Source organism: Formica exsecta, unplaced genomic scaffold (assembly GCF_003651465.1).
Source record: "Formica exsecta isolate Colony F162 unplaced genomic scaffold, ASM365146v1 scaffold314, whole genome shotgun sequence".
Taxonomy (NCBI): Eukaryota; Metazoa; Arthropoda; class Insecta; order Hymenoptera; family Formicidae; genus Formica; species Formica exsecta.
In genome coordinates this window covers 812,585-827,517 of record NW_021850397.1, presented here as the reverse complement: position 1 = coordinate 827,517, position 14,933 = coordinate 812,585, and the positions used below count along the sequence as shown (strand labels likewise).

The window sequence follows — 14,933 nt, the reverse complement described above, 5'->3', positions numbered from 1 at the left end:
GAAAAATTATTTAATTATTATTTTTAAAAAGTTATGCAGTAATTTTTATATATTATATATTAATAATTATATATTGATAGAAATTCTAGAGAAAGTCAGGTATTGAGAGTTTATGACTACTTACGACTAAGTTACAGAAGAAATGGCCGATTTGAGGATAGACGTGCAACTCTTTCTTCTTGCGGAGGACGCTAAACATGCCGCCGATGTTGCTATTATTTATCCTAGTGACTAGAACTGCATCCAATCGATCTAGATGCCTGGTGAAGTCCCAGAAGCAGGCTTTTCTGGCGAAGCCGCCGTCGACGAGCATATTGAAGCCGTTTATACCAAAAAGCGCGGCGTCACCTTGCCCACCGGGGAAGACGTATAAGGTCGGATGGCTAAATCTAATATTTCCGACAACGTCCGACGGTTCCATGAGCTGGTCCAGCGTTTGCGACACGAGATACTGTCCAATATAATTCGTGAAACTAGTGATAGCCGACATACCAGCTGTAAGAACATCGTCGGGATTCACTCTGACTCTGCAAAATCTGTTAACAGAAAAAGGATATAAAATATCAAAGAGAGAAATATAAAAAAAGAGAGAGGCTCTCTCTTACACACATATATATAAAATTTATTCATATTTAAAAAAGATATTTTGTCAGACTTTGTAAAACGTTATATTTTTGTGACGCACGAGCCAATTGTGCAATGAATTAAAATTGTTTCTGAACAAAAGGCGAACAATACATACCTGCAACAAGCCTCCTTCGATAATCGACTTGTTGTCCAATCGCCGACACCGGCACAATGTATATCTACGGTAACGCTATTCTCGTAGGCACGAAGTACTCTCTGCACCTCATGTTCGCCGAATGCATCCAGAAAGTCTGCGAGACTGAAGGTTCCATCCTGAATAACAATTATTGAACATGTTTCTAATCCAACGTTACTTCCGGCCGATATTTCGAACGACTTTTATAGTATTAATTAGAATGCGTTTTTTTCTTGTAACAATGATATTGCGTGTAGTATATTTCCGTGGAGTATACCTGCAGTATCCAGGAACCATTGCCGCCGAATGTGTATCCAGCGTGTATGATGTGCCGATGTTTCGTGAAACTTGCAAGGAGATTGCGAATACACTGTAACAATGTATTCGTCTGCGGGTGAATGAGAACTTCCGTCACGAGGTTCTCGGTGGCATATTGAATCAATCTTTCACCTAGGAAATCCAATTCGATCACTTACTAACGGATTATATTAAATAAAAAATATGTTGAAAGACGAAATAATGGATAATGACGTATTTTATATATACATATATAAATATCTTATATGTATAATATATATATATATATATATAAATTAAATTTTAATATATTTTTATAATTACCATTTCTGGCTTCTTCACCTTCGGGGGCTTGTGCTACTAAGGCCAATAGTTCCTTCTCCAGATCTACGTGACAACTGTCTTTGTCCCATGATAGAAAACCTGCAACAATCGAGAAAAATGGCGTTCGCTAAGTATAAGCAAACTTTAAAAGCAAAATCTTCTTTGCACATGTTAAGCAGATCGTCGCATCGGAAAACTTTTAGAATAAAATCTGCATATAAATCACCGCTCTTTAAGATCAAATGTAACTTTAAGTATTCCAGCGACATGCTTTTTTATGAACTTGGCCAAGTTTTTCCGAGACTGGCCCTAATATTTTGAATGGAAAGTAGGTTGTTCTCGTTTTAGATCATTGTTGTATATGCGCCTAAACTAAAGAATTTGCTTAGAATTGCTCTAAACGAGCATTTATATCTCGAGAATTAGATAATAGAAAAAGTACATAATCTGGAGATTGTGATTGCCATTTCAAAGATTATTCCATTTAGATCAAATTTTTTTAAAAAAAGATTTTTTAAATATTATTAAACTCTAAAAAACTTTTTATATATTAAAAAACTTTTTCAGATCTTTAATAAAATGTTTTAAATTTTTGCTTAAATACTTATTAATTACAATATTGCATTTAAAAAGTGCATTTAAAATTGTGCATCACGATAAATTTTAACCCAGTTATTGTCAAAGTGTAAGACGTCTAGAGGTGAGTGGGACAGTGGGCTATAACTGCATATAAATGAGCAAGACTGCAGCGGTTTGGCTTCAATAGAGCAAGGGTAATTCAGCCACCGAATGATGTAAGGTTAAGGTTAAGATGGTAGAAGCTGTCAAGTTCAGTTATGATTTGATTGATGAGAAAAGTAAATTAAGTATCCCATTACAGGTATAGTTTTTCGAACGCACCGTTTTTTCCGGATTTTATCTCAACGAATAAAAAAGTATGGTACAGATTGAGAAATAGATACGAAAATTAATATATCTATTTCTTTATAATGTTTTTTATTGATGTAATTTATTTAATGTGCTTATAATGGCCATTACATTTATGGATTAGATAATTTCGTATTACACATCCAAAAAGACAGTCCAATTAACATCCATTAAGAGGCAGTTGTTTTTATGTGTACAAAGTTATTTTTATTTAAAACGATCAATAAAGAAAAATGATCAATATTAAAAAAATTATTAATGCAATAATGTATGAGGACTTTAACTGAAAACGCTAATAACATTTTTCGCTCGTAAATTTTCAAATTTGTTTGTTATATGTGAATATGAAAAATTAATTATAAATAAATTATGTGCACAATTAATATGAAAAGAAAAACGAGCAAAAATGCATTTCTATCAAGACTTGACGCGATAATTAGGATAAATGTATCAGCGATCGCAGTTTGTCATAAGGGTGAGTTGCACGGTCGGGGCGGTCGTATCGTGACGTCACCGACACCGCACCCGTCACGTGGTTCCATGCCAGCTGGCAATCGATCGCCGCACATCCTGTACCCACCCTCCATTGCCAACTTTAATGCGGGGATACTTTACTTTTGACACATCGTGCAAAAAGTTTCCGACGCTCTCAATATATTATCCCAGATACATTTCGGAAAAAACTATAGAAAAGCAATGAGAGAAAAAAATAAAATTAAAATATACAACAGGATGAACGTAAGATACAATATTATATTCTTATTAATACTAACAAATTATTGTATGCAATTAAGAAGAAATATATATCATATTTCAAATATGTAATACAAGTATATTGACAGACATTAATATTTATCTCTCAATTTTGTGCAGTAATTTTTGAAATTTGACCTTATCAGTATTTCACGATCTAATCAAGGTATAAAGCTTTTCTTAGAGCGCTTTCCACAGGCGGAAGTGTTGAGAAATTTCCGCCCGACGTCTTGTGTCGAATTAAAGAATTGATGATGCAGCACAATGGAACTCGTTGCCAAGGGAGTTCGAACTGGCTCTTGCCTCGTAATTCTATACTGGCACTGGCGTGTACACAGACAAGTCTGGTTCGAGACGTTGCCTGGCAACATCGTAGTATCAATCAATGCTGAGGATAAAGACGAGTCGGAGAAAATTAACAAAAAAAAAAAAAGAAAAGAAAGTAAACGAGCAAGAGGCATTAGTCCACACGACGGATTCCGCACAGCAATCTCTCGTTGCCTCCAATTTTATCCTACAATAAGTAAATACGTGTTGCATACTTTCCAGTAAACGTGGACGCTATTATTAACCGCGCGACTGATGAAACATATTCACATTCTCGCGAAATTATAGTTAAAACTGCGAATTATGCGAATGTAGACCAATTGCCTAAACGAACTGGGCTCGTTAATTAATTAAAGTTACATTCCATTAATTTTTCCGTGCATTTCTGCGGTTACAGCTATTTAAACGGATTTCGAGTAATCAATTTTTTCGACCAATTGAGTAGATTAACGTCGAGTGAAAAATTTGAGAAAATTAAGAGAGTGATTTGTATAATAGATAGCATGATTTGTTGCATATGAATAAAATAAATTTAAAAAATAAAGAACGATTTTGCCGTTCTATAAGCAAGCAGCGAAAAGTCACATCGTCGTCTTTGCTGAATATATCGAGTGTGCTTGATGTGTCAAACTGATTGGAAGCCCCGAGGCTGAAATGCGAGAGAAGCCGTTTCTTGTGGATCGCGTTACTTAATGCTCACCGATTCCCACCGGTTTCAATCGCAATAAGTGTCAGAGCGATCGCGACAGACCCAAAAATTTGCATAGCGAATCATCAAGCGAAATGCTGCATCCATCCCGACTTTTCCGATATAAAATGCATCGTCAGCAGAAAAGATGGAAATTAAAGACTATATAATTTTTTTTTAAGCGCCATCTCAATGTTATAAATGCTATGCGCGAAAAAATAATCTCCATAATTAATTAAGGAATACTGTATTTAATCCCAGAAATCAAATTTGCTGAAATTATGACCATTTTATTACAATTCTTGACAAATCGCATAGATTTGCATTAATTCGCAGGGCAGTTAATTAAATAATTAACCGCATAGTTAATTACTAAATAATTAATTAATATATTGATTAATTAATATCGGCAAATTAATAACATAAAATTTAAGTTACAGTTCTCTAACGCATATTTCATGTTTTGCTTGCAATTACTTTCGCAGCTTCCGCTCGTTCGAGATAAAAAATGTTGTCGCGTAAGGCCAAACATCTCGTCGACAGGTCTCTTCTTCTCTCTGCGTTTATTACCGAAGTAGCTGCTAATTGTAGTTAATTCTATGACGCATTATCGTATTGCTTGCTGATTCACTATTTAACTCGAGTACTCAAAACGGCATAGCGTTGCCTCGTCAATGATCGCGGTATGTAACTTGCTTAGCCAATTAAGGAAATCGAATGCTATTAATTAAACGCGTGACTTTTATAGCAGTATCGGTCTGTGCGTGCAATGAATCGATAGCTTGATGGTTCGTTAAATGCGGAATCGAGAAAAATAGAATTTATCAGCAGCAGATAAAGGGATCGGAATATTGAATATCTGTCAACCCTGTAGATATTCTCCAGAAATTTTTCATTATTCTTTTTTTAGTTTGCCAGATAAGATCTCTCTGGCTTTACTGAATATTCGTTTCTATAGATCAGTAATTTCATCAGCCGAGCAATGCCAAGGATAAATACGATTTGCAATTGCAGTTAAGGGCAAAGTGCCTGTTAATTAAAGCCAGACTGCTTTAATTAAATTGCCCATGTAAACCTTGTATGTACTCTCGCGAATCGACGTTACGCATTCCCGTGTGATGAGATGAATTATTTGCGAAATCGAAAGTACCATAAACTCTGTCGAGTAAATTGTACGTTTAAAGACGTACGAGTGAATAGATTCGGCTTCGAAAAATGTGCGAATTTCGACAATTGGAGCGAGAGAACGACGTTTTATGGATGGAATAACATCTGTCATCGTGTTAAAAATGGTATTAAAGGGTCGCATTTGTTTCACCGGAAATCCCGCTTTTAATCACAAGAGCGATATATATCGCGATCAACTTACGAGTATGAGAATACGTGCGAGCATACGTATACACATGTCACATTTTCAAGTCGCAGACGTCGACGTATCCAGTGTCCCGCGGTTTCCGGCTTTAACGTGTGACATTCTGACATGTCGCTTCTATCTCCCGCACAATAAGGATGTATCTAAATAGGCGATCGTCATGCGAAAAGCGTAGGAAGTTTTCACGATTGTCCGCGGTAATACAGTGGATCGCGGCGCGTCTCATGATATACATATTGTATTTATAAAAATGGAGAGAAAAATCCAAGGCTAGTTTTATATCAACAAAGTCTTTCCCGTAACGCATTTTACGCAGATAATTTAATTTTATTACTGGCTTGTGAAATTTCTGCGCCGAGCAATTTTTTTCAAACTGAAGATAAATCACACGAAGGTAAATTCTTCATCGCAATTGTAAAATTGTGAAGGACGCATATGCGTGTGTATATTATTATTAGACTCGAAATTAAAAATTATTATTCGAAAAATTTTTACTATTTCCGAAATGAAAAAAAAAAAGTTTATTATTAAAAAAATTTCTACGCTATTAATTCTTGCCTTTGTGACCTCTCGCAGACACATACAAGAGATATCTGACACTCGCGATGTCCCTATGGATTAGTAGCTTAAGCTAAGTATAGACAAAACTGCACGTTTCTTCGCGGCAGCTCCGTACATCTCTTAGCGCGCTCGCATTTCTCGATTTGCATTTGACTTCCTTTTTTTTTCCCTTAGTCGTTGGATGCCGGGAATGTTGGGTTTGTCCCGACTATGTTTAGAAATGGTTTCTCGTTGTCCTGCCTGCAACGCGTCTACGATGCGTGTAGTAAGTACATGTTCGACGTGAAATACCGCTTTATAGCAGCACACCGGAAAAAGATTATTATGTATATAATATATACGTATATAAATATGTATATATTATATTATTCAACAATATAACATTTTTTAAAATTATTTTACAAGAATTTAAAAAGAGAGAGAGAGAGAGAAAAAAAATGTCTCTATACAATTACTGTTTACAATTTTCAACTGCAGGATAATAATCACAATGGAATATCCATTATAAGTACGGACGTGCCAGTGTTCAATATCTCTTGAGAATACTGCGAATAACAGCTAAATGAAATATAAGCGGAACGTAAAGTCTTTGTAACGTAAGAGGATCGAAAAGTTTCTAGGAAAATTGCTGACGCCATTCCCGATTAATCTCTCCGAAGAAAATGCTGAAGAGGAGGTCAACGTGACGACCTCCTGTTATTTCTGCTCAGCATAGATAATCCATGTACATGTTCCATTTTACAATTTTTTTTTTCAAAAAGAAAAAAAAAGAAAAAATATATATATTTATACAATTCATTTTATGCCAATATTTTTTTTTCATAGAGTTTCAAATTTATATATAAAATGATTTATATAAATTTAATATAAATATCATAATTTAATATAAATTTATAACATACATAGAAATATATGTACATGTATGCGGTATGTGATTTCATCGATATTTATATGAGCATGTTTGATTTTGCTCTGCCAAGGGTCTTTGATCGAATGCGGAGTTTGACAGGCCGAAAGTAGATCCGGAGAGGAAAATAGTAGCGGATATTCAGAAATGCAGTGCACGACCTCGGCAGAGGGAGCATAGAGATCGACCTAGCACACTCGTTGCTATTTATATTTCCAAGACAAGGGCGAAGACCTGGATCAAGGATTGAGAGTGGATGTGACAGGGGCCGTCTTTTTTGCGTCGAAAGGTTGTAATAAAAGAGAACGAAAGAGACATTTTATCGAGAAAAATTATGTTCGCTACCAATTATAAAATTTTAACATTATGAAGATATTTTAATATATTAGAATGCCTTTTTCTCTAAGAGAGAAAGATTCTTTATTTTTTCTCTTTTCTATATCATATAACTTTATCCGGAATAAAAATCGTAATTACTTATGCCACTTTTTTCGCGCTATATCGCAAATATATTTCGGTCATGGCGCAGATGGAAACAAAGCGGTCAGTAAATTCAAAATAACAAACGAGCTAAATATAACAGGGATATGTCCAGAGTGTCTACTGCATCACTATTCTTTACCAGCCAATATTTTCCGTAAAATGTATATATATAAAACAGATATTTTTTAAATTAAATTTAATAACTCGAAAGAAACACAATCTGTTATTCTTGTATACTACTGCAATTTCACGCTAACTTTGAATATTTTTTAATAAGCAGTGCCGTGCGAAGAATCTATAAAGAGAGAGAGAAAGAGAAATGAAAGAGGGACTCGCCCACTGTGGATTATGTGCGTCTCTCATGCATCTCTCATTGCAGAACATGCATCTCTTCCTCCCCCCGTTCCCTTTTCAGTCTACCTTTCAAATATATACATATCCACTTAGCAGCAACGCGGACGGCGTCGAGATGCCATGGAACATAGGAAAAATTCCGGTCGTGTCGGATGATTAATGAAGGAAGCGGAAGAGAGCGAGGCGCGTTGGCGTCTGTGTTGGCATTTTCTTCCAACGAGTGTACGCATTTATTACGGTCGATGCGAGAGCGAAACGAAAACATGTACATGGACGAACGTATTCCGTAAATATTTCGCGCGAGTTTCGAGGCGATAAATTTTTTTATAACATTCTTCCAAGAAAATCTGATTACCCAATTCAGATAAGAGAGCGCAAAAATCACGGGGAGAGAGAATTCTTGAAAAAAAAAAGAACACTCTTACGAATCGTTTTATGTCAGATCTTGAATTTATATCTGACGTAAACTCTAAACGCGGATACGTTGGCAATCATGATGAAACGAACGTTTTGGCACGAATGGATCGTATGTATGTATTTTTTCCCCATCGCGGCTACAGATTTGTTCGCTGATGTATGTTGAGTTCATTTCGAAGCGAAGTCGACGCCATCAACGGGGTGATGACGGCAAGAGCGAGGGCGAAAAGATGAATGTGCGATGAACCGTGAGTTCCCAGGTAACGTGACCCGTTTGTAGTTCAAGCGTGTCTGAATTGCTTCGGCTTCACGAGGTTTACACTTGTCCTCGAGCTTAGGGCACGACCACGTCGTGTGCGATCAGCGGATCGTTTATATCCAGCACGCACTATTGCTTACGATTACTTTATAGCCTTGTTATAATCAGGAATTATAAGCATGATATAATTTTATTGAGATCTTGAGATAATAAAAAGAGATATATCCCTCTCTCTTTCTCACGCCAGTCAAATATGGAAATTTACTTCTGTCTTTTTATACTTTCCTCCTCCCTCTAGCCATCGTTGTCATAAATATATCGCAGAGACTAATTTTGTTTCATTCATCATTAATTAATAGCGCAAAAATCTAACTTTGTCGCAATAATTTTATTCAATCCCTGATCCAGCCAGTACGTATGAATATAACTATCAACAAAGTTTTAATCGGCTAATTGAATCGGAGTCTGGTGAATTGGAGCAAGTCTCTTTGCCTTTCTGCAGATTGCAAACCTAATGAATTGAGGGCACTTTCGAAGTGCCTTGTGCGTTAACTTTAGACCGTTCAAATATCTGAGAATATAGATATGGAAGTTTGCATCTCGAAGTTTGAATTCGACGACTAGTCACGCGGTAAAAGCTTTAGAGATTAATTACTAATATATTGATTTTTTTATCGTAACACAAAATCAAATGCGAATGTAAATACTCTTGGGAGCGAGGACAAAAATATAAATTTCCATATTTGAATGGTTTTATTAATCAAGAGATAAACGACGGCGTCGACGACAAAAATATTTTACGCGCGATTAAAATTAAAGGATCGTAATTCAATCGAAAAGGAACCCTTAGGCTGTCTCCTCGGCATTTATTAACGACGGCTGTGCGTGTGTATTAGTCTCGGGGTCAGGTTCAAGAACGAGGTAGTCGAGAGGCGAGATCCCGCGACTGACTCGCGACAGTGAGAGAGCGAAGCTGGCGTGGCGAATGCCACGATAAAATTAGATCCGCTATATTCGGTTGCACGCACACATGCCGAAAGTGTAAAATGGTCAATCGCACCCCACTCTTATCACGCCCGCGAAATAATGACCGGCACATAGAGATGACACATGAAATAAAAATGGAGAGAAGGGAAAAAAGCGTACATTTTAAATAAAGTAATAAAGGGAATTTTAATTCTTCTCTCGCACATAGATTGCGTTTATCTCCGCGATTAATTACATTTTAATAAATTACACTTTAATAGATATTATCGCGAGATTCTATTAATTTACGTTTATCTCTCTCACGTGCGTTTGATTTCGAGAATTTATAATAATTTATGAAATTTATTTGCTTACAAAGAAACGAAGATGAAAATTATCGTAATAATTTTATCCAGGTGCAATTAGATTGCATCAAAACGACAGTTTTCCGACATATATCTTGTCTGGTTTCTCCGTAAACGTTAATTAACGCAGACATGTATTAGGGTCACGTATATAATTATCATCGTACAAGCCACTTCGTAAATTATGCAGCCGTAATGTATTCGGGCTCTCAATTCTTCGAGTAGCTAGCTGGAAAAGCTCGTTTATACTTGCTTCACGAATGTAGTAGCGTACCATTAAACATACCAGTCCCTCCAGTACCCTTAACCCATTTACTATATGCCATAAATTTGGCAAATTTTATACCCTGTTTTGCATAATATCTACATTATTAAAGATTAGTCTTAACATTTCTTAATGCAATAGGATATTGTTAAAGTACATATTTTATTTCTATATAAAAGAATAATTTTTTAGAGATTTATATATATAGTTATAAAAATATGTGTGCCTATGTATGTGTATAAATAATTTTGTACATAAAACTCGTTATACAATATATATATAAGAATTTTTAGAAAGAAAGAGAGAAACGAGAAAAAAAATTTAATATATTATATAATAATATATATCCATGAAATATATATTAATATATTTCATATTTCTTTTCCTCTCTAAAAATTTTTACATGTTATTTATAATAAAACGTAATAATTAAATAGAATATATTTATTTGTAAGACAAAAATATTAAAGTAAAAATATTCAAGGTCTATTTCGCACAAAATTGCTAGATTACTGTCTGAACTGCATGAACGCAGATTCGCCCAGAGATTGATAAGCGCGTATAATTTACAAAGTTTCCGTTGAATGATACACGTGGAACACCAGGTGACGGAACCTCGAGATGAACCTCGGAGACGATCCGCACAATCTAATTTGACAAATCCTCAAAGCCGATCCGCCTGGATAATACCGGCATCGTGTAACTCCAACTTTCTCGATCCTCCCCACGTTCTCAATCATGATTCATGTCGGCAACTATGCCTTCCTACATCGCGCCTATATACATATATATATATATATATACACAATACGTGCACACACGCGCGTACGTCGAATATCTATATATATTTACATATGTATTACCGAGCCCCGGTATATAAAACCTTGATATGCCAATCCTATGATCATATGTGCGTGTACATACATTCATATCCATATTCACACACACAGATCACGCATACTCGCAAAGGTCCCACCTATCTCACCCTTCCTATATTCACGTATTTCTCCCGCGTCGCGTTTAATAAAAGCGTAAAATGCATTTTGCGAAGGACGCGATATATTACAATAATATTCGGTGCCTTCTGATATTTCGTGCCGTTTCGCTTTTAAGGAAAAATTGGACAGATTAGCTACGTCAAAAGTTAATAAATCTAATACATTTCCAAATTCATAAATTTGACATTGCGCAAAAAGCACATACTTTTAATCTTTTAAAATATAAAAAATTAAAAATTAGTTTATAAATTTAAAATAAAGATTTGTCCCGTAGAATATAATTTAATCTCCAAATCGTCAATATTATCTTATCTTATCTTATATCAAGCTGATTTAGCATAGTGATTGTATCACGAAAATTTTATAGTGACTATACACAAGAATTCATGAAAATAAAAATTTTAATTCTACAGGCCAAATCTTTACTTCAACTCACAAATTAATTTTATATTTTAAAAGGCTGAAAGTGCTTTGCGCGCAATGTCAAATTCATCAATCTCGAAATGTATTAGATTTATTAATTTTTGATGTAGCTGACACCTCCTTAATCTTCAACAAGCGAGAGGAAATGTGGTTCGATTTACGCTCTTCTCGTACAGGAAAGCTCCGATTTATTGGCGCGAGTGTTATGTCATGTTATTCGCACGTACATGATGCTCGTAATCAATGAGGCGGCGTAAAGTGCGCGTTAACCCTTTTGCTATTCCGAGCATGTTCAGCCGGTTAGAATCGAGAGATACGGTCGTCGATCGAGGTTTCTCGCCGTCTTACGGCATAATTATTTCATGCCGGTTTACGTTGAACGTAGCAATTTAATTCTCGTTACACGATCAGCTGAAAATTACCAGGATATATAATACGTCAACATTTATTCTTCTAAACATGGGAAGAAAATTGCACTACTGTTACATTGATTCTAAACATTGATGTAAAATAACAAGAACCCGTTGACTTTGAAGCGCGAAAAACGCGAAACGTTCGGCGTTCAATTTCATTGTCGCGGGATGAAGTAGAAACGGGCGTGTCCGGCCGGACAATTTCTACCAGTGTTTCGCCGTTCATTTACGAACGGGATTCTCAGAGGAAGGGTCACTGTCGAAGGTGAATCTCCGTCGAGCTCGAAATAAACGCATGAATGAATTCGCGTCTTGCCTTCTTTTTCCGCTCGACTGAACCTACCTATCCTACCCGATGTAGGTGCTCTATGAGTCAGACAGAACCTGTCGGGATCAGACAGCACGTTTGCATTGTGCTCGCGGCATATCAAGCGTCTTGCATACACGCAACAAACGAACGAAGGAATGGAAAAGTCGATTATGGGGGGACGGAAGAGTATTCCGGGGACCCCCCGTATATGTCGCTCGTTAAGGCCCGCGCCCACGCATCCGAAAGTTACAGACACATCGAGTTACAGACAGTTGTCACTCCATCGTGCCGCGGGGGAAATGTATTATTCATTAATTTCCAACTGTAAGATTTAGTAAGAGAATTTCCTGAAAATTCCCTGATCTTCTAGATATTTTTATTAAAAATTCCAGGTAAAGAGAATATTTTAAGGATTTTTCTTTGCAACTTTTTAAAATAAGTTTTTTTTTTATTATAGACGTTTTCTTCAAGTGCTAGATTTGCCAATGTACTAAAAAAAAAATTAAATAACTTTCGTGAGGTAAACATTCTACACTTGCATAACATTTTTATATTTTATTACTAAAAATTACAATAAAGTATATGTACTGCATATCCAATATTTTGTTAAAATATTAAATATATATAAACAGAGATAGATATATATTAAATATATTTTAAATGCATAATTGATAACTTGGCTTATTACCGACTGTAATATAAGAGAAAAATGATCAAAGAAAGAATTTTTTTTTTTAAATATTCCGGGTCTCAATAAAATTCTATGAGAATTCTCTGATTTTTCCATGTACAAAAGAAATCCCCGAGAATTTTCCAGACAATCTATAAATGTATTATTCATCTTCGACCCAATTCAACACGGCGAGTCATCATCTCCGTACAAAGTTGAAACGACTCGAAAGGCGCTCGCGCGAGACGGCGAAATGCGATCGTCAGGTATGTATTGCATTGTCAGGTATTGTTGCTTCGTTCCCCTGCGGTGTGCGATATGGCACTTGGAGATAAAAATCTCACGAGGAAAGACGACGAGTCGAGGGAAGAAATGTTAGTACGTACACGCGGCTCTCGCGTGTCGTAAAGTGTGAACAAAGTGGAAAGCAATTACGATAGAATCTCTCTCGGTGGAAACGACGATTCTATACTTGATTTCTCATTAATTCATTACGTACGAATGAAACATTCGCCAGCTGCTATCGAAATTGTCCGAGAATTATCTAAAAATTAAAAATACCTATTTTTTGTGTAATATTATTATAGCAAAAAAATAATTAGTTACAATACTATTACAAAGTATGGATTTTTCATAATGTCTTTCGATGCGCAAACTCATTTTTTGATATAGAATAACCTGTATTATTGATACGATAGAAATATATATACGCGGCATCAATGTCTGAAGCTTCTCATGTTGCGCGATTTTTCGACTGCGCAGAAGATTACCGAGATTTTTCTATCGAAATCCTTCGCAAACGATATCGAAAAAAAAGCAAAGCATTCAATATCCGCCATGCCACTGAATATCGCGCGTGTATGCATGTAAAACCAATATAAATACGTAAGATATACATATATGTATATTCCCGAAAAATTTTTTCTTTTTCAAGCTTCACGGAAATCAACTTTGCTGTTACACAAGCGAGAATAAATAAATACATTTATATCGATAATATTTCGAAAGTCCACGACGTTAAGCATGAATAGAATTTGAAACTGAAACTGATTCATTTTTTGCGTATTTTCGTCGATGCTCGTCGAGCCGTAAAATCCGTCTGCACAATTCACAACTGCATTCCCGTCAAATGAATCTGATCGAATGAAACGTGTAAAATGTAGAGAATTTTATCCTTGTATTTGTATTGTGAAATCGTACGAATAAAATGCACCACGTGCATGGATGCGACGTAACGGTACATTGTATTGTGTAATATACAATATTATATAATATACAGAATACAATGTTTTATAGTATTAGATAATATCAGAGATAATGGAAAAGTGAATACAATATAATATATTTTAAATAATATTATGTATACATAATATATGTATATAATTCACGTTGGTATATATATATATATAAAGCAATATTTTCCACAACATTATAGCCTTGTCAATATAAAGTAAAAATTTTATACGTATCTCGGCTCATCTTCTTTAATTAAAATTTAATTATCAGAGAAAATATCATTTCGAAAATTGTCAAAATTCTCGCCGGATGAAAGGTATCCCATATATATCCCGGTGAGATAGATTCATCCCTCAAGCGATCCGCTAATAACTCTATCTGTCAGCCAACAGCGCCAATTTTGCGCGGCGATGATTTCATCAACATTTCGCCGAATTGTTCCGGCGCGGAATTTAGGTCAGTGTAATAAAATTATCCGATGATCCATGAAAGACAATCTCGTAGCCTATATTCCCCGGAGATAGACTATATCTTCGCTTAAAGATTTTGTCGTCTAGTAATTTGCACCTCTCTCCGTTCTGTAAAATTTTCTCGCGAGGATTAGCTACTGAGGCGATATAAAGATGTCGAACATTATTAAATTATTGTTAAAACGCGTTCGCTCCACAGAACACGGAATTAAAACTTTTCATTCTCATTAGGGGGAAACCGAGACAGGATACACACACCTCATACCCCAATTATCCTTCGACCTACAAACAACTACTTTACAGTCGCTAAATACGATGCTCTCGTCTCATCTCATCCCGTGCATATCCTCGCTAAATTATATTTCGCTGCAACATCATTATTTCT

The 14,933-nt window shown here is 35.6% G+C and overlaps 1 protein-coding gene across 1 annotated transcript in view; it reads right to left on the bottom strand.

Annotated features, from left to right (window-relative positions):
* The window catches only part of LOC115237944 (microtubule-associated protein futsch-like), a 45,873-nt gene that overhangs the window by 19,238 nt on the left and 11,702 nt on the right, over window positions 1-14,933 (bottom strand). Inside the window, 4 exon segments of the mRNA XM_029811351.1 lie at window positions 125-536; window positions 743-900; window positions 1,041-1,213; window positions 1,385-1,483. Coding sequence (XP_029667211.1) covers window positions 125-536; window positions 743-900; window positions 1,041-1,213; window positions 1,385-1,483 — 842 coding nt within the window.